The 25,336-nt window shown below is 45.2% G+C and overlaps 1 protein-coding gene across 2 annotated transcripts; it reads right to left on the bottom strand.

The window, feature by feature from the left end:
* Positions 1 to 18,440: 18,440 nt before the first annotated feature.
* Positions 18,441 to 22,948, bottom strand: LOC139392624 (ras-related protein Rab-19-like). Of its 2 annotated transcripts, XM_071140733.1 has the most exons (4): positions 22,541 to 22,948; positions 22,215 to 22,444; positions 19,385 to 19,568; positions 18,441 to 19,116 (listed from the first exon to the last, which is right to left on the bottom strand). In XM_071140733.1, the coding sequence occupies exons 2-4, from the start codon at positions 22,416 to 22,418 to the stop codon at positions 18,833 to 18,835; spliced, it is 672 nt and encodes a 223-aa protein (XP_070996834.1). In that variant the 5' UTR covers positions 22,419 to 22,444; positions 22,541 to 22,948; the 3' UTR covers positions 18,441 to 18,832. The 2 variants fall into 2 exon arrangements, with proteins under 2 accessions (XP_070996834.1, XP_070996833.1); XM_071140732.1 differs by having other exon boundaries at positions 22,215 to 22,948.
* Between the last annotated feature and the right edge of the window lie 2,388 nt (positions 22,949 to 25,336).

Here is a 25,336-nt window from a genome sequence, read left to right as displayed (position 1 = left end):
GCAGGCGGGTACAGAGTCCAGGCAGGCTCGAGGTCAGGGCAGGCAGAATGGTCAGGCAGGCGGGTACAGAGTCCAGGCAGGCTCGAGGTCAGGGCAGGCACAATGGTCAGGCAGGCTCGAGATCAGGGCAGGCACAATGGTCAGGCAGGCTCGAGGTCAGGGCAGGCACAATGGTCAGGCAGGCTCGAGGTCAGGGCAGGCACAATGGTCAGGCAGGCTCGAGGTCAGGGCAGGCACAATGGTCAGGAAGGCTCGAGGTCAGGGCAGGCACAATGGTCAGGCAGGCGGGTACAGAGTCCAGAACAGGCAAAGGTCAAAACTGGGAGGACTAGAAAAAGGAGAAAAGGCAAAGCAGGAAAACGGGAAAAACTGCTGGTTGACTTGGACATGCAAGACAAACTGGCCCAGAGAGACAGGAAACACAGGGATAAATACACTGGCTCAGAGAGACAGGAAACACAGGGATAAATACACTGGCTCAGAGAGACAGGAAACACAGGGATAAATACACTGGCTCAGAGAAACAGGAAACACAGGGATAAATACACTGGCTCAGAGAGACAGGAAACACAGGGATAAATACACTGGCACAGAGAAACAGGAAACACAGGGATAAATACACTGGCACAGAGAGACAGGAAACACAGGGATAAATACACTGGCACAGAGAGACAGGAAACACAGGGATAAATACACTGGCACAGAGAGACAGGAAACACAGGGATAAATACACTGGCACAGAGACAGGAAACACAGGGATAAATACACTAGCTCAGAGAAACAGGAAACACAGGGATAAATACACTGGCTCAGAGAAACAGGAAACACAGGGATAAATACACTGGCTCAGAGAAACAGGAAACACAGTGATAAATACACTGGCACAGAGAAACAGGAAACACAGGGATAAATACACTGGCACAGAGAGACAGGAAACACATGGATAAATACACTGGCTCAGAGAAACAGGAAACACAGGGATAAATACACTGGCACAGAGAGACAGGAAACACAGGGATAAATACACTGGCTCAGAGAAACAGGAAACACAGGGATAAATACACTGGCTCAGAGAAACAGGAAACACAGGGATAAATACACTAGCTCAGAGAAACAGGAAACACAGGGATAAATACACTGGCTCAGAGAAACAGGAAACACAGGGATAAATACACTGGCTCAGAGAAACAGGAAACACAGGGATAAATACACTGGCTCAGAGAGACAGGAAACACAGGGATAAATACACTGGCTCAGAGAGACAGGAAACACAGGGATAAATACACTGGCTCAGAGAAACAGGAAACACAGGGATAAATACACTGGCTCAGAGAAACAGGAAACACAGGGATAAATACACTGGCTCAGAGAAACAGGAAACACAGGGATAAATACACTGGCACAGAGAGACAGGAAACACAGGGATAAATACACTGGCTCAGAGAAACAGGAAACAGGGATAAATACACTGGCACAGAGAGACAGGAAACACAGGGATAAATACACTGGCTCAGAGAGACAGGAAACACAGGGATAAATACACTGGCTCAGAGTGACAGGAAACACAGGGATAAATACACTGGCACAGAGAGACAGGAAACACAGGGATAAATACACTGGCACAGAGACAGGAAACACAGGGATAAATACACTGGAACAGAGAAACAGGAAACACAGGGATAAATACACTGGCACAGAGAGACAGGAAACACAGGGATAAATACACTGGCACAGAGAGACAGGAAACACAGGGATAAATACACTGGCACAGAGAGACAGGAAACACAGGGATAAATACACTGGCACAGAGAGACAGGAAACACAGGGATAAATACACTGGCACAGAGAGACTGGAAACACAGGGATAAATACACTGGCTCAGAGAGACAGGAAACACAGGGATAAATACCCTGGCACAGAGAGACAGGAAACACAGGGATAAATACACTGGCACAGAGAGACAGGAAACACAGGGATAAATACACTGGCTCAGAGAAACAGGAAACAGGGATAAATACACTGGCACAGAGAGACAGGAAACACAGGGATAAATACACTGGCACAGAGAGACAGGAAACACAGTGATAAATACACTGGCACAGAGAGACAGGAAACACAGGGATAAATACACTGGCACAGAGAGACAGGAAACACAGGGATAAATACACTGGCACAGAGAGACAGGAAACACAGGGATAAATACACTGGCTCAGAGAAACAGGAAACACAGTGATAAATACACTGGCTCAGAGAAACAGGAAACACAGTGATAAATACACTGGCACAGAGAGACAGGAAACACAGGGATAAATACACTGGCACAGAGAGACAGGAAACACAGTGATAAATACACTGGCACAGAGAAACAGGAAACACAGGGATAAATACACTGGCACAGAGAGACAGGAAACACAGGGATAAATACACTGGCACAGAGAGACAGGAAACACAGTGATAAATACACTGGCTCAGAGAAACAGGAAACACAGGGATAAATACACTGGCACAGAGAGACAGGAAACACAGGGATAAATACACTGGCACAGAGAGACAGGAAACACAGGGATAAATACACTGGCTCAGAGAAACAGGAAACACAGGGATAAATACACTGGCACAGAGAGACAGGAAACACAGGGATAAATACACTGGCACAGAGAGACAGGAAACACAGGGATAAATACACTGGCACAGAGAGACAGGAAACACAGTGATAAATACACTGGCACAGAGAAACAGGAAACACAGGGATAAATACACTGGCACAGAGAGACAGGAAACACAGGGATAAATACACTGGCACAGAGAGACAGGAAACACAGTGATAAATACACTGGCTCAGAGAAACAGGAAACACAGGGATAAATACACTGGCACAGAGAGACAGGAAACACAGGGATAAATACACTGGCACAGAGAGACAGGAAACACAGGGATAAATACACTGGCTCAGAGAAACAGGAAACACAGGGATAAATACACTGGCACAGAGAGACAGGAAACACAGGGATAAATACACTGGCACAGAGAGACAGGAAACACAGGGATAAATACACTGGCACAGAGAAACAGGAAACACAGGGATAAATACACTGGCACAGAGAAACAGGAAACACAGGGATAAATACCCTGGGGAAAACAAGCGACACCTGGAGGGGGTGGAGACAATAAGTCAGGTTAGAACACAGACAGTAAAACTATTCACGATTGTTTCTGCAGTTTCTCTCTCAGATCGCACAACGGCTAACAATACTAATTATGACCTCATGTAGAAGTAGAAAAATAATATAAATGACTTGAGCATCTGTTTTATTTTTCGTGATTACAATCTTGTCTCATTGCTGCAACTCCCCAACGGGCTCGGGAGAGGCGAAGGTCGAGTCATGCGTCCCCCGAAACATGACCCGCCAAACCACGCTTCATAACACCCACTGCTTAACCCGGAAGCCAGCCTCACCAATGTGTCGGAGGAAACACCGTTCAACTGACGACCAAAGTCAGCCTGCAGGAGCCCGGCCCGCCACAAGGAGTCGCTAGAGCGCGATTAGCCAAGTAAACCCTCCCTAAGCCGGACGACGCCGGGCCAATTGTGCGCCACCCTATGGGACTCCCGGTCACGGCCGGTAATGATCGAACCCCAGGCTGTAGTGACGCCACAACACTGCGATGCAGTGCCTTAGACCTCTGCGCCACTCGGGAGGCCGAGTTGCATGTGTTGTAGGAATCAAACTACATGATGTTTATGACTAACATCTGTTATAGGAATCAAACAACATGATGTACATGACTAACACAGTGTTATCATATGGGAGTATAGACTTCAGACACATAATACAGGTATATTGTGCTTCATGTTGGATTTTCCACACTACACCAAACATGGACACCCAGAAAGACACTTGATATCTCTGTCCCACCATGTTTGTCACGTTTGTGCATGTGTGTTTGTGTGAGTAAGAGATAGACAGAGAGAGAGAGAGAGAGAGAGAGAGAGGGAGAAAAAAGAGAGACATAGAGACAGAGAGAGACAGAAAGAGAGACAGAGAGACAGAGACAGAAAAAACAGAGACAGAAAACAGACAGAAACAGAGAGAGACAGAAAACAGAGAGATGGCACCCACACACTTCAGCTGTGGTTCCTCTCTCCCTCTCTTTCTCTCTCCCTCTCTCTCTCTCTCTTTCTCTTCCTCTCTCCCTCTTTGGGCTTCTCTCCACTGCTTTCCCTCCCTCAGCTTTTCCAGTCAAACCAGAGACAACCCAACAACTCCTACTATCACAGTCTATTCCATCATATGATCTCATCTGTCTGTGTTCCCGTCTGTCACTCTCTGATTACTTCCCCATAGTGCTAATTCATCTGGGATATCCCTCCAACACTAGGCCAGACTCCCTGCTCTCCCCTGGCCAGACTCCCTGCTCTCCCCTGGCCAGACTCCCTGCTCTCCCCTGGCCAGACCCCCTGCTCTCCCCTGACCAGACTCCCTGCTCTCCCCTGGCCAGATCCCCTGCTCTCCCCTGGACAGACCCCTTGCTCTCCCCTGACCAGACTCCCTGCTCTCCTCTGGCCAGACCCCCTGCTCTCCCCTGGATAGACCCCCTGCTCTCCCCTGACCAGACTCCCTGCTCTCCCCTGGATAGACCCCCTGCTCTCCCCTGACCAGACTCCCTGCTCTCCCCTGACCAGACTCCCTGCTCTCCCCTGGACAGATCCCCTGCTCTTCCCTGGCCAGACTCCTCTGCCCTTCCCTGGCTGGATGCTGCAGCCTGTCTTTGATAGGTCTGCTTGGTGAATGGAGGAAACAGAGCTGCAGGTTCTGAGGTATCAACTATCCAGAGTCTCTGCTGTCTCCAGATCCTGGATGTGGGAGGCTTCTCTACTACCAGACCACTGTGATGCTCCGTTATGCTTCTTCAGTCTAACACCTGATGCATGACATCAGTACAGAACAGTAGGCACGACTCCATCTTCTGTTGTCGTTACTGACATAATCTACATTCATATCCCTGCAGGCCCTGTATCCACAAATCGCTCCCTCTGACTTTCAATAAGCTAGAGCATGTTTGACCTTTAAACTCTCTGTCTGTTCCACAGGCTCACATACCCATGTACAAACACATACGCATCACCAAAAGTTACATCCAGAATGTGTTACATAACATTGCAATTTCAGACTTTGGTGTCTGTCCGGAGAAGTCTAGTTTCACACAGCTGGCTGGGGTCAAAGGTCAATAGAACAGCCCATAGGTGACAGCAGTGGGTTGTCTCATGCTCCATTTGCTCCATTACTTCCACCTTGCTGACTGTGCAGCTCCTCTCCACCGTCCCCCTTCAATGTCTCCTTAGAGACACTGAATCCCCTGTATGTCCATTCAAGCTGCATGTTGTCTGCACAAGTAATCAGTAGTAGACTAGGCCCATTAAACACTCCAGCAGCAGTTCATATGGCAGCAGCCTCACTGACTGTGTTAACAGTGAGCCCCAGTGACATTCATAACGTATTTTACTGAGAAGAGCTTTTAAGATTCAAAAGCATGGTATCTTGAGGTTTAAGAGCCGACGGGGGGGTTAGGCTGAGACACTGGGCGATCCCAAATGGCACCCTATTTCCTACATAGTGCACTACTTTTGACCAGAGCCCTATGGGAGAGTCTATTTGCTGTGTGCCCTGGTCAAAAGTAGTGCACTACATAGGGAATAGGGGGCCATTTGGGACGCACCCGCTGAAGTCTGATTGGACAGTGGGGGTCTGTGATTCAGAACAGAGCAGACAGAGCTTTGCCCTGTGTGGGGGTCTGTGATTCAGAACAGAGCAGACAGAGCTTTGCCCCTGTGTGGGGGTCTGTGATTCAGAACAGAGCAGACAGAGATTTGCCCCTGTGTGGGGGTCTGTGATTCAGAACAGAGCAGACAGAGATTTGCCCCTGTGTGGGGGTCTGTGATTCAGAACAGAGCAGGCAGAGCTTTGCCCCTGTGTGGGGGTCTGTGATTCAGAACAGAGCAGACAGAGATTTGCCCCTGTGTGGGGGTCTGTGATTCAGAACAGAGCAGACAGAGCTTTGCCCCTGTGTGGGGGTCTGTGATTCAGAACAGAGCAGGCAGAGCTTTGCCCCTGTGTGGGGGTCCTGGGTATTTACAACTGGAGCTGGCCTGAGCTGAACTGGGAACCATGATGGGTTCTCTGGGATCGTATCCTAACCTAGCAGAGAATAACTACAACCAAGCTCTGTCCACAACACAACACCTGCATTCAGCTGGGAAGGAAATACCTTCACACACACTGACACACAGTTGTTTTTCTCAGCAGACTGTGTCTCTGTAAAGTCTCAGCAGACCATGTCTCTGTAAAGTCTCAGCAAACCGTGTCACTGTAAAGTCTCAGCAGACCATGTCTCTGTAAAGTCTCAGCAAAACGTGTCACTGTAAAGTCTCAGCAGACCATGTCTCTGTAAAGTCTCAGCAGACCATGTCTCTGTAAAGTCTCAGCAGACCGTGTCTCTGTAAAGTCTCAGCAGACCATGTCACTGTAAAGTCTCAGCAGACCGTGTCACTGTAAAGTCTCAGCAGACCATGTCACTGTAAAGTCTCAGCAGACCATGTCTCTGTAAAGTCTCAGCAGACCATGTCTCTGTAAAGTCTCAGCAGACCATGTCTCTGTAAAGTCTCAGCAGACCATGTCTCTGTAAAGTCTCAGCAGACCGTGTCTCTGTAAAGTCTCAGCAGACCATGTCTCTGTAAAGTCTCAGCAGACCATGTCTCTGTAAAGTCTCAGCAGACCGTGTCTCTGTAAAGTCTCAGCAGACCATGTCTCTGTAAAGTCTCAGCAGACCATGTCACTGTAAAGTCTCAGCAAACCATGTCACTGTAAAGTCTCAGCAGACTGTGTCTCTGTAAAGTCTCAGCAGACCATGTCACTGTAAAGTCTCAGCAGACCGTGTCTCTGTAAAGTCTCAGCAGACCATGTCTCTGTAAAGTCTCAGCAGACCATGTCTCTGTAAAGTCTCAGCAGACCATGTCTCTGTAAAGTCTCAGCAGACCATGTCACTGTAAAGTCTCAGCAGACCATGTCACTGTAAAGTCTGAGCAGACTGTGTCACTGTAAAGTCTCAGCAGACCATGTCACTGTAAAGTCTCAGCAGACCGTGTCTCTGTAAAGTCTCAGCAGACCATGTCTCTGTAAAGTCTCAGCAGACCATGTCTCTGTAAAGTCTCAGCAGACCATGTCTCTGTAAAGTCTCAGCAGACCATGTCACTGTAAAGTCTCAGCAGACTGTGTCACTGTAAAGTCTCAGCAGACCGTGTCTCTGTAAAGTCTCAGCAGACCATGTCACTGTAAAGTCTCAGCAGACTGTGTCTCTGTAAATTCTCAGCAGACCATGTCTCTGTAAAGTCTCAGCAGACCATGTCACTGTAAAGTCTCATCAGACCATGTCTCTGTAAAGTCTCAGCAGACCGTGTCTCTTTTAAGTCTCAGCAGACCGTGTCTCTGTAAAGTCTCAGCAGACTGTGTCTCTGTAAAGTCTCAGCAGACCGTGTCTCTGTAAAGTCTCAGCAGACCATGTCACTGTAAAGTCTCAGCAGACCATGTCACTGTAAAGTCTCAGCAGACCGTGTCTCTGTAAAGTCTCAGCAGACCGTGTCTCTGTAAAGTCTCAGTTGCCATAGTTTGAGTTCTGGGCTGGGCTATTCCGCAACATGTCCTTCCAAGATCTGTGTGTTCAGAAGCTGTAATTTTGGTTTTGGAATAATCACAGGGTATCTCAGAAAAAAGCTCCTATATATATATAAACAGTGTGTTCCGGTGTGTTTCTGACCAAAGTGGGAGGAAAACATGGTGAAATATGTTGTGAATGCTCACATTAAAACAGAATTAAACTATTCAAGATGCCGTTATTATCCATGAAGGAAACAACACTAACTGCTTTTCAGACATTCATACGACTAACGTCTCACTGGTTGAAAATAAAACAAAAACAGGCCACTTTGTCTTATTATTATTATTTTAAAAGTATTTTTACCATCTACAGTCTCAATATTATTGGTCTTTTAAACCCATGAGTGTACCCCTCCACATCATATTTAATCACAGTCTACATTTGTAGAGTGACAGTGTGATTAGCACCAAAATACACATAGTAACTACATCATTAACATCAGAGCCATGACATACACTGTATATACAGCAGTATGTGGACAAATGAGTGGATTTTGCTGTTTCAACCACAGGTGTATAAAATCCAGCACACAGACATGCAATCTGCATAGACAAACATTGGCAGTAGAATGGCCTTACTGAAGAGCTCAGTGACTTTCAACCTGGCACAGTCATAGGATGCCACCCTTCCAACAAGTCAGTTCGTAAAATTTCTGCCCTGCTAGAGCTGCCCCGTTAACTGTTAGTGCTGTTATTGTGAAGTGGAAACGTCTAGGAGCAACAATGGTTCAGCCGCGAAGTGGTAGGCCACACAAGCGTAGTGCTTAAAATTAGTCTGTACTCGGTTGCAGCACTCAGTACCAAGTTCCAAACTGCCTCTGGAAGCAACGTCAGCACTAGAACTGTTTGTCGGGAGCTTCATGAAATGGGTTTTCATCGCTGAGCATCTGGCAGTTCGACAGACAAATCTGCGTTTGGTGGATGCCAGGAGAATGCTACCTGCCCCAATGCATAGTGCCAACTGTAAAGTTTGGTGGAGGAGGAATTGGGCTAGGCCTCTTAGTTCCAGTGAAGTGAAATCTTAACTCTACAGCATACAATGACATTCTAGACAGTTCTGTGCTTCCAACATTGTGGCAACAGTTTGGGGAAGGATCTTTCCTGTTTCAGCATGACAATGCCCCTGTGCACAAAGCGAGGTTAATACATATTTTTTTTGTTGAGATCGGTGTGAAAGAATTTGACTGACCTGCACAGAGCCCTGACCTCAACCCCATCGAACACCTTTGGGATAATTTGGTACGCCGACTTGCGAACCAGGCCTAATCGCCTAACATCAGTGCCCGAACTCACTAATGCTTTTGTGGCTGAATGGAAGCAAGTCCCTGCAGCAATGTTCCAACATCTAGTGGAAAGCCTTCCCAGAAGAGTGGGGGCTGTTATAGCAGCAAAAGGGGGGAACAACTCAATATTAATGCCCTTGATTTTGGAATGAGGTTTGACGAGCAGGTGTCCACATACTTTTGGTCAGAAATGTCCAAATAGAACTTCTCATAGGAATATAAAGTGACATTACTCTTCGAGGTTTGGTACACTCATCTATTAGATGTGAAGCGTGGCTCTTCTATAGGTTTAGCAGTTGTGTGTGTAGCTAGAGAGGAAATGGCAAATGTCTTGGAAGCTCCACACCCACGGGGAGCGTCCTGGAGGAAGTGGCTGCTTTGGCATGACTGTGGCTGGGATGAAACCAGAGGTAACACTGGGGCCCCCGGAGGAGGAATGCTTTCTCATATATCCATGTAAACGTCAGCCTTTTTTTCCTGTTTCGTCATCCTCTCTGTAGGGATAGAGCCTCTCTGTAGGGATAGAGCCTCTCTGTAGGGATAGGGCCTCTCTGTAGGGATAGAGCCTCTCTGTAGGGATAGAGCCTCTCTGTATGGATAGAGCATCTCTGTAGGGATAGAACCTCTCTGTAGGGATAGAGCCTCTCTGTAGGGATAGAGCCTCTCTGTAGGGATAGAGCCTCTCTGTAGGGATAGAGCCTCTCTGTAGGGATAGAGCCTCTCTGTAGGGATAGAACCTCTCTGTAGGGATAGAGCCTCTCTGTAGGGATAGAGCCTCTCTGTAGGGATATAACCTCTGTAGGGATAGAGCCTCTCTGTAGGGATAGAGCCTCTCTGTAGGGATAGAGCCTCTCTGTAGGGATAGAGCCTCTCTGTAGGGATAGATCCTCTCTGCAGGGATAGAGCCTCTCTGTAGGGATAGAGCCTCTCTGTAGAGATAGAGCCTCTCTGTAGGGATAGAGCCTCTCTGTAGGGATAGAGCCTCTCTGTAGGGATAGAGCCTCTCTGTAGGGATCCAGACTCTGGTTCCTGGGCTTCTGGCAAACAGACTGTGGTAATTGCTTCCATCCGTCTTCAGCAGACATGGTATCCAGCAATGGGACAATTATTCTACACGGATCACCCCACTGAAAGGTTTTCCTTCTATCTGTAGTGATCTTTCTTTCTTTCTCTCTCGCTCTCTAGTGTTCTCTCTCTCTCTCTCTCTCTCTCTCTCTCTCTCTCTCTCTCTCTCTCTCTCTCTTTCTTTCTTTCTTTCTTTGTTTCTCTCTCTCTCGCTCTCTCTCTCACTAGTGTTCTCTCTGTTTGTTTGTTTGTTTCTCTCTAGCTCTCTCTCTCTCTCTAGTGTTCTCTCTCTCTCTCTCTCTCTCCTCTCTCCTTTGCCCCCTGTCCATCAAATATCCCCCTGTGGTCTATCTGTCAACTCCATTCACACACCTCTCAGTCTTCTACCATTAACTGTGTCAGTGCTGAAAGTTGTTATTGCCTGACTGACTCAACATGGTGGACATTCCATCCACCTAACAAAACACTCTTCCTCCAGCCTTATTCTCACTGAATGGACAGGACAGTTTAGCTACAGATGTTTCAGAAGAGATTTCCCCACTCCAGAGGGTTGAGTGTTGCCAGAAATGTGATGTCTGTTTAGTTTGTTAGATTGTTTGTTTCGATGTCGTTCCGTTCTCAGTAGTTCTTTTGTTACTTCACTAGGCCCCCTAATGCTTGAACAGAAGTCCATGAAATCAATACGGGAACCAACCAAGGCGTCAGATAACAGTAAAGCCCCTGTTATGTGGAGCTGGGAACAGGAACGCTGGAATAGCTTTAGGCTTAATACTGCTGGACATTCATAGGGTGTTCCTGGATGTGTTGCTCATTACAGGTCACAGGGGTTCACATACCTGGGTTCAGTTGTGTTGCTCATTACAGGTCACAGGGGTTCACATACCTGGGTTTAGTTGTGTTGCTCATTACAGGTCACAGGGGTTCACATACCTGGGTTCAGTTGTGTTGCTCATTACAGGTCACAGGGGTTCACATACCTGGGTTCAGTTGTGTTGCTTATTACAGGTCACAGGGGTTCACATACCTGGGTTCAGTTGTGTTGCTCATTACAGGTCACAGGGGTTCACATACCTGGGTTCAGTTGTGTTGCTCATTACAGGTCACAGGGGTTCACATACCTGGGTTCAGTTGTGTTGCTCATTACAGGTCACAGGGGTTCACATACCTGGGTTCAGTTGTGTTGCTCATTACAGGTCACAGGGGTTCACATACCTGGGTTCAGTTGTGTTGCTCATTACAGGTCACAGGGGTTCACATACCTGGGTTCAGTTGTGTGCTTTTCAACGCATCTGAAAACCATCCATTTAAACCATTTCTGTTTCAGTTGGTGCCTCACAAAACTTTATTTAAACCATATCTGTTTCAGTTGGTGCCTCACAAAACTCTATTTAAACCATTTCTGTTTCAGTTGGTGTCTCACAAAACTCCATTTAAACCATATCTGTTTCAGTTGGTGCCTCACAAAACTCCATTTAAACCATATCTGTTTCAGTTGGTGCCTCACAAAACTCCATTTAAACCATATCTGTTTCAGTTGGTGCCTCACAAAACTCCATTTAAACCATTTCTGTTTCAGTCGGTGCCTCACAAAACTCCATTTAAACCATATCTGTTTCAGTTGGTGTCTCACAAAACTCCATTTAAACCATATCTGTTTCAGTTGGTGCCTCACAAAACTCCATTTAAACCATATCTGTTTCAGTTGGTGCCTCACAAAACTCCATTTAAACCATATCTGTTTCAGTTGGTGCCTCACAAAACTCCATTTAAACCATATCTGTTTCAGTTGGTGCCTCACAAAACTCCATTTAAACCATTTCTGTTTCAGTTGGTGCCTCACAAAACTCCATTTAAACCATATGTGTTTCAGTTGGTGCCTCACAAAACTCCATTTAAACCATATCTGTTTCAGTTGGTGCCTCACAAAACTCCATTTAAACCATATCTGTTTCAGTTGGTGCCTCACAAAACTCCATTTAAACCATTTCTGTTTCAGTTGGTGCCTCACAAAACTCCATTTAAACCATATCTGTTTCAGTTGGTGCCTCACAAAACTCCATTTAAACCATATCTGTTTCAGTTGGTGCCTCACAAAACTCCATTTAAACCATTTCTGTTTCAGTCGGTGCCTCACAAAACTCCATTTAAACCATATCTGTTTCAGTTGGTGTCTCACAAAACTCCATTTAAACCATATCTGTTTCAGTTGGTGCCTCACAAAACTCCATTTAAACCATATCTGTTTCAGTTGGTGCCTCACAAAACTCCATTTAAACCATATCTGTTTCAGTTGGTGCCTCACAAAACTCCATTTAAACCATATCTGTTTCAGTTGGTGCCTCACAAAACTCCATTTAAACCATTTCTGTTTCAGTTGGTGCCTCACAAAACTCCATTTAAACCATATGTGTTTCAGTTGGTGCCTCACAAAACTCCATTTAAACCATATCTGTTTCAGTTGGTGCCTCACAAAACTCCATTTAAACCATATCTGTTTCAGTTGGTGCCTCACAAAACTCCATTTAAACCATTTCTGTTTCAGTTGGTGCCTCACAAAACTCAATTTAAACCATATCTGTTTCAGTTGGTTGCCTGTCATGGTCATGGTGCTTTTGATTGCTGTTATAATAATAACAACACTGAAAGCAGTAGTAATGGTAGTAGTTGTAGTTAGTAGTACTTTATTCATCCCACCAAGGGACATTGCAGTATACATTGGTAAGGCTGAAAGCAGTTAGTACCAGTAGCTCTCTCCTGGTACTAACTGTCATACCTGCTGCAGAATCAAAGGCTCTCTCCTGGTACTAACTGTCATACCTGCTGCAGAATCAAAGGCTCTCTCCTGGTACTAACTGTCATACCTGCTGCAGAATCAAAGGCTCTCTCCTGGTACTAACTGTCATACCTGTTGCAGAATCAAAGGCTCTCTCCTGGTACTAACTGTCATACCTGCTGCAGAATCAAAGGATCTCTCCTGGTACTAACTGTCATACCTGCTGCAGAATCAAAGGCTCTCTCCTGGTACTAACTGTCATACCTGCTGCAGAATCAAAGGCTCTCTCCTGGTACTAACTGTCATACCTGTTGCAGAATCAAAGGCTCTCTCCTGGTACTAACTGTCATACCTGCTGCAGAATCAAAGGCTCTCTCCTGGTACTAACTGTCATACCTGCTGCAGAATCAAAGGCTCTCTCCTGGTACTAACTGTCATACCTGCTGCAGAATCAAAGGCTCTCTCCTGGTACTAACTGTCATACCTGTTGCAGAATCAAAGGCTCTCTCCTGGTACTAACTGTCATACCTGCTGCAGAATCAAAGGATCTCTCCTGGTACTAACTGTCATACCTGCTGCAGAATCAAAGGCTCTCTCCTGGTACTAACTGTCATACCTGCTGCAGAATCAAAGGCTCTCTCCTGGTACTAACTGTCATACCTGTTGCAGAATCAAAGGCTCTCTCCTGGTACTAACTGTCATACCTGCTGCAGAATCAAAGGCTCTCTCCTGGTACTAACTGTCATACCTGCTGCAGAATCAAAGGCTCTCTCCTGGTACTAACTGTCATACCTGCTGCAGAATCAAAGGCTCTCTCCTGGTACTAACTGTCATACCTGCTGCAGAATCAAAGGCTCTCTCCTGGTACTAACTGTCATACCTGCTGCAGAATCAAAGGCTCTCTCCTGGTACTAACTGTCATACCTGCTGCAGAATCAAAGGCTCTCTCCTGGTACTAACTGTCATACCTGCTGCAGAATCAAAGGCTCTCTCCTGGTACTAACTGTCATACCTGTTGCAGAATCAAAGGCTCTCTCCTGGTACTAACTGTCATACCTGCTGCAGAATCAAAGGATCTCTCCTGGTACTAACTGTCATACCTGCTGCAGAATCAAAGGCTCTCTCCTGGTACTAACTGTCATACCTGCTGCAGAATCAAAGGCTCTCTCCTGGTACTAACTGTCATACCTGCTGCAGAATCAAAGGCTCTCTCCTGGTACTAACTGTCATACCTGCTGCAGAATCAAAGGCTCTCTCCTGGTACTAACTGTCATACCTGCTGGAGAATCAAAGGATCTTTCCTGGTACTAACTGTCATACCTGCTGCAGAATCAAAGGATCTCTCCTGGTACTAACTGTCATACCTGCTTCAGAATCAAAGGATCTCTCCTGGTACTAACTGTCATACCTGCTGCAGAATCAAAGGATCTCTCCTGGTACTAACTGTCATACCTGCTGCAGAATCAAAGGCTCTCTCCTGGTACTAACTGTCATACCTGCTGCAGAATCAAAGGCTCTCTCCTGGTACTAACTGTCATACCTGCTGCAGAATCAAAGGCTCTCTCCTGGTACTAACTGTCATACCTGCTGCAGAATCAAAGGCTCTCTCTTGGTACTAACTGTCATACCTGCTGCAGAATCAAAGGCTCTCTCCTGGTACTAACTGTCATACCTGCTGCAGAATCAAAGGCTCTCTCCTGGTACTAACTGTCATACCTGCTGCAGAATCAAAGGATCTCTCCTGGTACTAACTGTCATACCTGCTGCAGAATCAAAGGATCTCTCCTGGTACTAACTGTCATACCTGCTGCAGAATCAAAGGCTCTCTCCTGGTACTAACTGCCAAGCTATGTGCATTCTCCAAACTCACATTTCGTCCAGATGCTGCCGAGTTCTTTGTCGAGAGTAGAAGTATTATGCCATAAAAGCAGGATAGTTTGGCAGGCCATACACATTTCAGCACAATTTCCGTATTTGGATAAATGAGTCTGTACTTTTTTAGCAACAAGAGGCCCTGTGATGTTAGGTCATAGCAGGTCTAGGAGTTACAGTATCCAGGCAGAAATACTGTGGCTGTTGTCAATGATGCTTCACTTGACTCATAATAATGGAGCTGCTTCGTTCTCTCTTCTTCTGATGCTCCGAAGTGGATAAGTGAATGTAGGTCTACTACCCCCTCTAGTGGTAGCCAGAGAGTTACAACGTTTTTCGGTGTCTTTTACCAAAGTGTACGCATGTCCGTATTCTCCTTACTGACACACAGGAATGGTACTTTTCCAAAGGCCCAACTTGAAGAGGCCGTAGTGCAACACTTAGTTCAAACTGAACCTCAACCCCTTTCCAAAGGCCCAACTTGAAGAGGCCGTAGTGCAACACTTAGTTCAAACTGAACCTCAACCCCTTTCCAAAGGCCTAACTTGAAGAGGCCGTAGTGCAACACTTAGTTCAAACTGAACCTCAACCCTTGTCCTCGACGAATAACCACAATCATCTTTTACAATCTATTTTATTGTTGATTTTATTTGATCTTTGAGAAACAATACAAAAGATACAAAATACATCATACAAACATCAACGACATCACACCTTCCCAGACCCACTAGCTTCCCTTATCACTTTCTGCCACATGGCCTCAAATTAAAATCTAATTGAATGTCTATAACAATAGTATAACGTTAGTGTGACCATTGACTGTCACATATTAGGCAACATTGTACATAAATCATCACAAATTAAAATGTCTCTCGAGACGTCAGTAGAACGTCACTGATGTGCAATTTTTTTCTAATACAACACCATAGCTTGCTCTGTGTGAGTAGGTTGCTGGGAGTCACACTACAGGCTCTGTTCAGGCTCTGTCCAGGCTCTGTTCAGGCACTGTTCAGGCTCTGTTCAGGCACTGTAGGCTTTCAGCAACAACATGGATGGCAGCAGGTGGAACAGTACTGTAGTGTTTCATCCCCCGCTCCACCGCTCCAGTCCACCCCCCCCCCCCCCGGGACACTCACAAGGTCACAGTGTCATAGATCCACTCCCCCCCGGGACACTCACAAGGTCACAGTGTCATAGATCCACTCCCCCCCGGGACACTCACAAGGTCACAGTGTCATAGATCCACTCCCCCCCGGGACACTCACAAGGTGACAGTGTCATAGATCCACTCCCCCAGTCCACCCCCCCCAGGACACTCACAAGGTCACAGTGTCATAGATCCACTGCTCCAGTCCACCCCCCCTGTATTGTTGTTGTCAATATTCAGACAAAATATTTGAATTGTTCTGCAACAGATGGTTAAACAATTCTAATATTTGCTATGTTAGACCTGGGGGTGATGTTAGTTTTATAAATGTTGTTTTATGTCTTAAATCCAGAAAACTAAACAAAAAGAAGTTTGGAGATTTGTATTTGAATAATCTAATGTTAGAGTGAAACAATCCAAGGCCGTTTTAAACACGTAATAATTGTAAATGAAAATCCCTTTTATGGTGTCTGACGGAGTTGACAGAAATCCAGTTAGTTGCATTTGATGATTTATTAAAAATGTCATTAGGAAGTTATTCATTTACATGGTGTGATAGCTGATACTTTGGTCGATCAAAATATATATTTCACATTTTGTTAATATTAAGACCAACATTCGTGTGAAAAAGTTGAGATTGTCCCGTCTTTCAAGAATCCCTGAGAACTAAAACAGCAACATGTTCTCTCAACAGAATATGGAAAAGAGCCAGAGATCAGCTATAAACATGCTACTTAGCATTTTTTTTATTAAATTGCTCGTACCTTGTGGGGGGGGGGGGTCGGGGGTTTGAGAAACTGCACTACACCACTACATAGGTCATAGGTCAATAGTACTTAAAGTCACACACACAAAAGGAGTGTGTGTTCTGCCTGTAACGGTCTCAGCTTCCCCTATTCCAGGGTTCCCCAGGTGGCGGCCCGCGGGTGCTTTTTATACATTATACAGTGCCTTGCGAAAGTATTCGGACCCCTTGAACTTTGCGACCTTTTGCCACATTTCAGGCTTCAAACATAAAGATATAAAACTGTATTTTTTTGTGAAGAATCAACAACAAGTGGGACACAATCATGAAGTGGAACGACATTTATTGGATATTTAAAACTTTTTTAACAAATCAAAAACGGAAAAATTGGGCGTGGAAAATTATTCAGCCCCTTTACTTTCAGTGCAGCAAACTCTCTCCAGAAGTTCAGTGAGGATCTCTGAATGATCCAATGTTGACCTAAATGACTAATGATGATAAATACAATCCACCTGTGTGTAATCAAGTCTCCGTATAAATGCACCTGCACTGTGATAGTCTCAGAGGTCCGTCAAAAGCGCAGAGAGCATCATGAAGAACAAGGAACACACCAGGCAGGTCCGAGATACTGTTGTGAAGAAGTTTAAAGCCGGATTTGGATACAAAAAGATTTCCCAAGCTTTAAACATCCCAAGGAGCACTGTGCAAGTGATAATATTGAAATGGAAGGAGTATCAGACCACTGCAAATCTACCAAGACCTGGCCGTCCCTCTAAACCTTCAGCTCATACAAGGAGAAGACTGATCAGAGATGCAGCCAAGAGGCCCATGATCACTCTGGATGAACTGCAGAGATCTACAGCTGAGGTGGGAGACTCTGTCCATAGGACAACAATCAGTCGTATATTACACAAATCTGGCCTTTATGGAAGAGTGGCAAGAAGAAAGCCATTTCTTAAAGATATCCATAAAAAGTGTCGTTTAAAGTTTGCCACAAGCCACCTGGGAGACACACCAAACATGTGGAAGAAGGTGCTCTGGTCAGATGAAACCAAAATTGAACTTTTTGGCAACAATGCAAAACGTTATGTTTGGCGTAAAAGCAACACAGCTCATCACATTGAACACACCATCCCCACTGTCAAACATGGTGGTGGCAGCATCATGGTTTGGGCCTGCTTTTCTTCAGCAGGGACAGGGAAGATGGTTAAAATTGATGGGAAGATGGATGGAGCCAAATACAGGACCATTCTGGAAGAAAACCTGATGGAGTCTGCAAAAGACCTGAGACTGGGACGGAGATTTGTCTTCCAACAAGACAATGATCCAAAACATAAAGCAAAATCTACAATGGAATGGTTCAAAAATAAACATATCCAGGTGTTAGAATGGCCAAGTCAAAGTCCAGACCTGAATCCAATCGAGAATCTGTGGAAAGAACTGAAAACTGCTGTTCACAAATGCTCTCCATCCAACCTCACTGAGCTCGAGCTGTTTTGCAAGGAGGAATGGGAAAAAATGTCAAGTCTCTCGATGTGCAAAACTGATAGAGACATACCCCAAGCGACTTACAGCTGTAATCGCAGCAAAAGGTGGCGCTACAAAGTATTAACTTAAGGGGGCTGAATAATTTTGCACACCCAATTTTTCAGTTTTTGATTTGTTAAAAAAGTTTGAAATATCCAATAAATGTCGTTCCACTTCATGATTGTGTCCCACTTGTTGTTGATTCTTCACAAAAAAATACAGTTTTATATCTTTATGTTTGAAGCCTGAAATGTGGCAAAAGGTCGCAAAGTTCAAGGGGGCCGAATACTTTCGCAAGGCACTGTATATGTATATATATATATTTCTTTGTGGAATTGTTATTGTTGGACATTAAAGATTGTTGAAACACCAGGAAATCAGCTCCAAGTGATTTTAATTTATGAAATCTGTTCCCAAGTATTCCCACGCATAGTAGAGAGACACGTGTGAACATATACAAATGTGAACAAGGTTTGAAATGATTATGTTTCGTCAAACTATATCTGTTTGGGCTTCTTGCGGTCAATTTGTGGTTTACAAATGAATTGTAATTGTGTTCCGGCCCCTCGACCATCCGTTCCAGAAAAGATCGTCCCGCGGCTGAATCTAGTTGATGATCCCTGCCTTATTCTGTCCTCTTCCAGGTAACACAGTGGCACACGCAGGTATCCATTCTTACACTCGCTCTGTTGTCCTTCCTCCTCTATGTCAGCAACACGTCTTCCTGTCTGTGATCACCGCTGGCCCGTTGATTGGTCGTGAGTTGGCTCGGAGCAGGACGTGGGGCGAGTCATTGTTGCTAGGGGCCTGTTGCCGGACGGCAGTGCCGTTGCGTGCCAGCAGCTCGCGGGCCATCATCATGAAGGCATCGTCCACATTCTGGGCCTCCTTAGCTGAGGTCTCTAACGCTGCCAGGATGCCTCGCTCCTCAGCCATACAGCATGCCTCCTGGAACAACACCTGACGCTCAGACTCCAGGTCAGACTTGTTACCTGGGAAGGAGAGAAATAGGTGTTTCAAGTTTTGTTTTTAGAACTGATTTGTCAAAAACACATTGATTTGACCTTTATTTGAATAGGAAGGGGTCAGGGGTTAAAGTATTTTAAAGGTTTGAACCTCTTTTCTGAGAGAGGCCCAGATGTTTTTTGTTTCAAATCTTTACATCTCAATTATAGAAATACAAAGGATAGAACAAACATTTCAATTCAAAACAATGGCCCATGCCACATAGCGTTAGCAAATGTTTTTGCTCCCACTCACCAATGAGACAGAGCACTACATTGGCCGCGCCGTACAGCTCCACCTCCCTGATCCAATTGGACACAGAGTCAAAGGTTCCGTGGCGTGTGATGTCATAGGCGATCATGGCGCCGTGGGCGCTGCGGTAGTAACTCTGGGTGATGGTCCGGAAACGCTCCTGTCCAGCCGTGTCCCATACCTGCATCTGTTTTACACAGACACACACATAATAAGATAAATATCTCACACACAAACACAATGATCTCACAGTCTAATATTCTCCTGGAGGGAACAATACAAAACAATGATCCCACAGTCTAATATTCTCCTGGAGGGAACAATACAAAACAATGATCCCACAGTCTAATATTCTCCTGGAGGGAACAATACAAAACAATGATCCCACAGTCTAATATTCTCCTGGAGGGAACGATACAAACACAATGATCTCACAGTCTAATATTCTCCTGGAGGGAACAATACAAAACAATGATCCCACAGTCTAATATTCTCCTGGAGGGAACAATACAAAACAATGATCCCACAGTCTAATATTCTCCTGGAGGGAACGATACAAACACAATGATCTCACAGTCTAATATTCTCCTGGAGGGAACGATACAAACACAATGATCCCACAGTCTAATATTCTCCTGGAGGGAACAATACAAAACATGATCCCACAGTCTAATATTCTCCTGGAGGGAACAACACAAAACAATGATCTCACAGTCTAATATTCTCCTGGAGGGAACAATACAAACACAATGATCTCACAGTCTAATATTCTCCTGGAGGGGACAATACAAACACAATGATCTCACAGTCTAATATTCTCCTGGAGGGAACAATACAGCACTGCCGTTGTCATGCAAAGTGATAAAGAAACTAAATACAACTCTTTACAGTTAAATAACATCCATGTTCCTGTCAGTAAATACAACTCTTTACAGTTAAATAACATCCATGTTCCTGTCAGTAAATACAACTCTTTACAGTTAAATAACATCCATGTTCCTGTCAGTAAATACAACTCTTTACAGTTAAATAACATCCATGTTCCTGTCAGTAAATACAACTCTTTACAGTTAAATAACATCCATGTTCCTGTCAGTAAATACAACTCTTTACAGTTAAATAACATCCATGTTCCTGTCAGTAAATACAACTCTTTACAGTTAAATAACATCCATGTTCCTGTCAGTAAATACAACTCTTTACAGTTAAATAACATCCATGTTCCTGTCAGTAAATACAACTCTTTACAGTTAAATAACATCCATGTTCCTGTCAGTAAATAGTACAAGCAGACTGAATAAATGCTGTTTGCATTGATCTCTGTCTCTTTGTGTGGTTACAGTTGTCACGTGGAGTTATGTGTGTGGTACAGGGATAGCAACAATGGTCTAGTGTTGTCATCATGCATGATTTGCATTCGTTCTGATGTGCGGTCAGTTGAGGCAACAAAGCCCTATTCACACAGAGTGGCCATAAACCAAATGACACCCTATTCCCTATATAGTGCACTACTTTCAACCAGAGACATGGGCCCTGGTCAAAAGTAGTGCACTAGATAAGGAATAGGGTGCGCTCTGGGACAGAGCCCCAGACTAAGATACATTCTGAAGCCATCCACTTGCCTGCTCTTCCTTCCTTCCTGTGTCAAAGGTCAGTTGGTTGAGGATACGGTCAGTAACACAGAATGAAATAGAACCCATTCTAGAATGAAGGAGGTATATGACACACAGTAGGCCCCTCTAGTAATAATGTTACTATACCTCTTAAACAAAATGGTGCTATCTACCACTGAAAATGGTTATTTGGCTGTCCCCATAGAACCCTATTTGGTTCTTTCCACAGAGGGTTCTACATGGAACCAAAAAGGGTTCTCCTACGGGGACAGTGGAAGAACACTTTTGTGACCCTTTTTTCTAAGAGTGGTTGGTAAGAGGAAGAGGCCGCACCATAAATACCTTCCTATCGCCTCTCTTGTCTGGCAGGTTTGGGGAACAACACAGTTAGCATGTGTTGGTAGAGTAGGGAGGGAGGGGCCCTCCAGCTACAAAATCATTTCAACCTAAAGTATCTCTAGAGTATTTAAACCTACACTCTTAGAAAAAAGGGTTCCAAAAGAGTTCTTCGGCTGACCCATAGGAGAACCCTTTTTGATTCCAGGTAGAACCGTTTTTGGCTCCAGGTAGAACTATCTGTAGAAAGGGATCTACATGGAACACAAAGCGTTCTATCTGCAACCAAAAAGCCTTTAAGGTTCTAGAATCTAGATAGCAAACAAAATGATAAGAGTGTAGCCAGCCCCTCATAGATGTTTTCTATTCAAGCATACAGTAGTTTGACCTCAATAGGTACTTAAGGCTTACTCTCACTTTTCTCATTGAAGTTTAAAAATAAATACGGACGTTTTTGGTCAGGGAAGAGAAAGAGGAATGACTGATGTGTTGTAGGAGAACCAGAAAGGCGAGTCCCTCATGAAATGCCGGTCCAACTTGTGTTAAGTGTCAACTTAATTAAGGCCTGCAAAGCCTTCTTGACAGTATCACAAGACAACAGCTGTGTTTTACACCAACCACCCCAATGGCCTCCAAACTGAAGTATTCAGACAGCAACACTTTGACATTTCAGTTATACGTTATGTGTATAGTCAACAACAGAAGATGTGTTGTAGATGTTCAAACTACCAACAAACTACCAACTGCAGCTCTGTTGCTATGCAACAGCTTGCTGGAGTGACAGTGACTGTAGGGTTAGGGTTAGGTTTAGGCTGACTTTCATTGAACCCTTTCAGTTCTATAAAGCACCATTTCCCCTAAAGGTTTGAGGCTGACTTCCTTACCTTAATTTTCTTGCCCTCGATGTCTACTGTCCGCACGGTGAAGTCCACTCCTATGGTGTTCTGTTGCCTCTCTGAGAACTGTCCTGACTTGAAGCTCTGGACCACGCAGGTCTTGCCCACGTTAGAATCTCCAATCAGGATGATCTTGAACAGGAAATCAAAGGATTCGTCCTGCTGCTCCACTCCTCCAGTTGGCTGTTGCATCGTGAAGAGGAGTGGGCTGTCTGGGCCTGGGAGCCACACCAAGACACTGACTTAGTGTCACGTCACAATGCTATGACTATGTTATAACTGTGTTATAAGCAAGTGAGTGATGTCTGCCTTACAATGCTATCCCGTGATGGTTGTTGCTAGGTTATAATCCCAGATGACCGAGGGTCTCTTGTTGACTTGTACCTGTCTCTTCGTGACTCCTAAATCCTCCCTGGCCAGAGAAGGTTCTTCCATATACAGTAGCTTCAGTACTGTAGTAGGTCACAGCACAAGTGTGGAAAATAGCATTCTTTAGTTGATCAGGTGTGATACAGGATTTCCTTCTGGCCATATAACCACCTCAGAGCTGAGAACGGAGCCCAGAATGTTCCCTCCAATCAGGCCTCTCTCCGCCCCGTACATCCACCAGGTGAGGATAACAGCGGCTCAATTCTCCAGAAAGAAAGCATTCCCTTTCTGCTCCCGACCAGCCTCCTCTCAGGTGTTGCCCCAGTTCATTTCCAACGGCAACAGAGTGCGCTGAACAGAGTAAGCACTCTCTCCACACAGAATAAGAAACAGATTGAGTCTCCTTTACACTGTCAAAAGAGCTGCCTTCTTTCTCCTCCAGATTGTCTTTGTTAGTGGATGTTACTTTCTCTTCCTCCATCCACCTGTTGCCTTCCCGCCCTCATTAGGTTTTTCCGTCTCTTTCTACCAATTTAATCCCGCCCTACCTGCTAATCGTCACGTGACCTGTGGTATTGTGGGAAATGTAGTGTTTCAGTTCTCATTGACATTGCTCTCAAAACCTGGATACAATTTGTTAAAAATATTTTGTTTAAACACTTTCCAAATTAAATAGATACCAAAATAGATGCTAAAACAGAAAGACCGTTTTGATGTATTATAATTATATATCATGTTATCATTATTGTCTTTAACTGTGAGAAAAACAACTTTCAGTACTTATGGAAACTCTGCCTCACATTCTATTCAATGTTGGAACTCAGAACTGTAAAGCAGTTGTTTTGAATTAAACATTCTATTCAAATGACTAGCATCTTCCAGAACACTTCAATCAAAACATTCTCCACCACAACATAACTCCGGCTTGTGGATTGGTGGAGCAATGGCTTGGCTACCTTTGCAGAGTCTTGGGGACAGTGACAGAGAGTACGAGATGACGAGTGTTGATCTCCAGGGGGAGAAAAGGAAAGAGTTTCGGGGGAAAAGAAAACATCAAAATAAAATGAAAGAAAAGTTAAAAGGAGAAGAAAATGACTTTCAGAAGAAGAGGGAAGAGGGAACAGATGGATGAAGAGGAGAATAAATAGAGGGGAACTGGATGAGAAAGAAAGACTGGAGCTTGCAGTAGACCAGGCAAGACAAGCAGCGAGGGAGTGTGATCCAATAAGATCTGTGATACAGAAAGAGACAGAGAATCAGGAAGAGAAAAGGAAGAATGGAGTGCAGAGATAAGGCAGTCTGAGAGACGGAGAGACAGAGAGAAGAAGGTACATCTGAAGCAAGATGGGGAGTTGGAAGGGCATCTAATTAAGATGGAGAGAGAGAAGGTTGTTAGAGGCAGAGTTGAGGAGGACAAGAGAAGAGAAGGAGGAGGTAGAGCTAGAGAAGGATAGAGAGAAAAGGTGCATGTGGAGATGGAGAGAGCAGAAGGGAAGGAAGAGAGAGAGAAACAGTGCATGTGGAGATGGAGAGAGCAGAAGGGAAGGAAGAGAGAGAGAAACAGTGCATGTGGAGATGGAGAGGGCAGAAGGGAAGGAAGAGAGAGAGAAACAGTGCATGTGGAGATGGAGAGGGCAGAAGGGAAGGAAGAGAGAGAGAAACAGTGCATGTGGAGATGGAGAGAGCAGAAGGGAAGGAAGAGAGAGAAACAGTGCATGTGGAGATGGAGAGGGCAGAAGGGAAGGAAGAGAGAGAGAAACAGTGCATGTGGAGATGGAGAGAGCAGAAGGGAAGGAAGAGAGAGAAACAGTGCATGTGGAGATGGAGAGGGCAGAAGGGAAAGAAGAGAGAGAGAAACAGTGCATGTGGAGATGGAGAGAGCTGAGAAGAAGGAGGAGGTAGAGCTGGGAGAAGGATAGAGAGAAAAGGTGCATGTGGAGATGGAGAGAGCAGAAGGGAAGGAAGAGAGAGAGAAACAGTGCATGTGGAGATGGAGAGAGCAGAAGGGAAGGAAGAGAGAGAGAAACAGTGCATGTGGAGATGGAGAGGGCAGAAGGGAAGGAAGAGAGAGAGAAACAGTGCATGTGGAGATGGAGAGAGCTGAGAAGAAGGAGGAGGTAGAGCTGGAGAAGGATAGAGAGAAAAGGTGCATGTGGAGATGGAGAGGGCAGAAGGGAAGGAAGAGAGAGAGAGAGAAACAGTGCATGTGGAGATGGAGAGAGCTGAGAAGAAGGAGGAGGTAGAGCTGGAGAAGGAGAGAGAAACAGTGCATGTGGAGATGGAGAGGGCAGAAGGGAAGGAAGAGATAGAGAAACAGTGCACAGTGGCGATGGAGAGAGCTGAGAAGGAGGAGGAGGTAGAGCTGGAGAAGGAGAGAGAAACAGTGCATGTGGAGATGGAGAGGGCAGAAGGGAAGGAAGAGAGAGAGAGAAACAGTGCATGTGGAGATGGAGAGAGCAGAAGGGAAGGAAGAGAGAGAGAAACAGTGCACAGTGGCGATGGAGAGAGCTGAGAAGGAGGAGGTAGAGCTGGAGCTGGAGAAGGAGAGAAAAAAAACATGCACAGAGAGATAACCAGGAGAAGAAAAAGAAGGTGATAGATTTAGAGGATAACAGAGTTAACCAGAAGAAGCTTTGGTTAGAGTGGAACAGCCACAGAGAGAGATACGCTGGAGGACCAGCTACAGCTGGAGGACCGTCAGGAAAGTATGTTGGGGGCAATGGTGAGGTTTAGGAGCGTGA

Source organism: Oncorhynchus clarkii, chromosome 33 (genome assembly GCF_045791955.1).
Source record: "Oncorhynchus clarkii lewisi isolate Uvic-CL-2024 chromosome 33, UVic_Ocla_1.0, whole genome shotgun sequence".
In the NCBI taxonomy this organism is placed as follows: Eukaryota; Metazoa; Chordata; class Actinopteri; order Salmoniformes; family Salmonidae; genus Oncorhynchus; species Oncorhynchus clarkii.
This window is presented reverse-complemented; position numbering and strand designations above follow the sequence as displayed.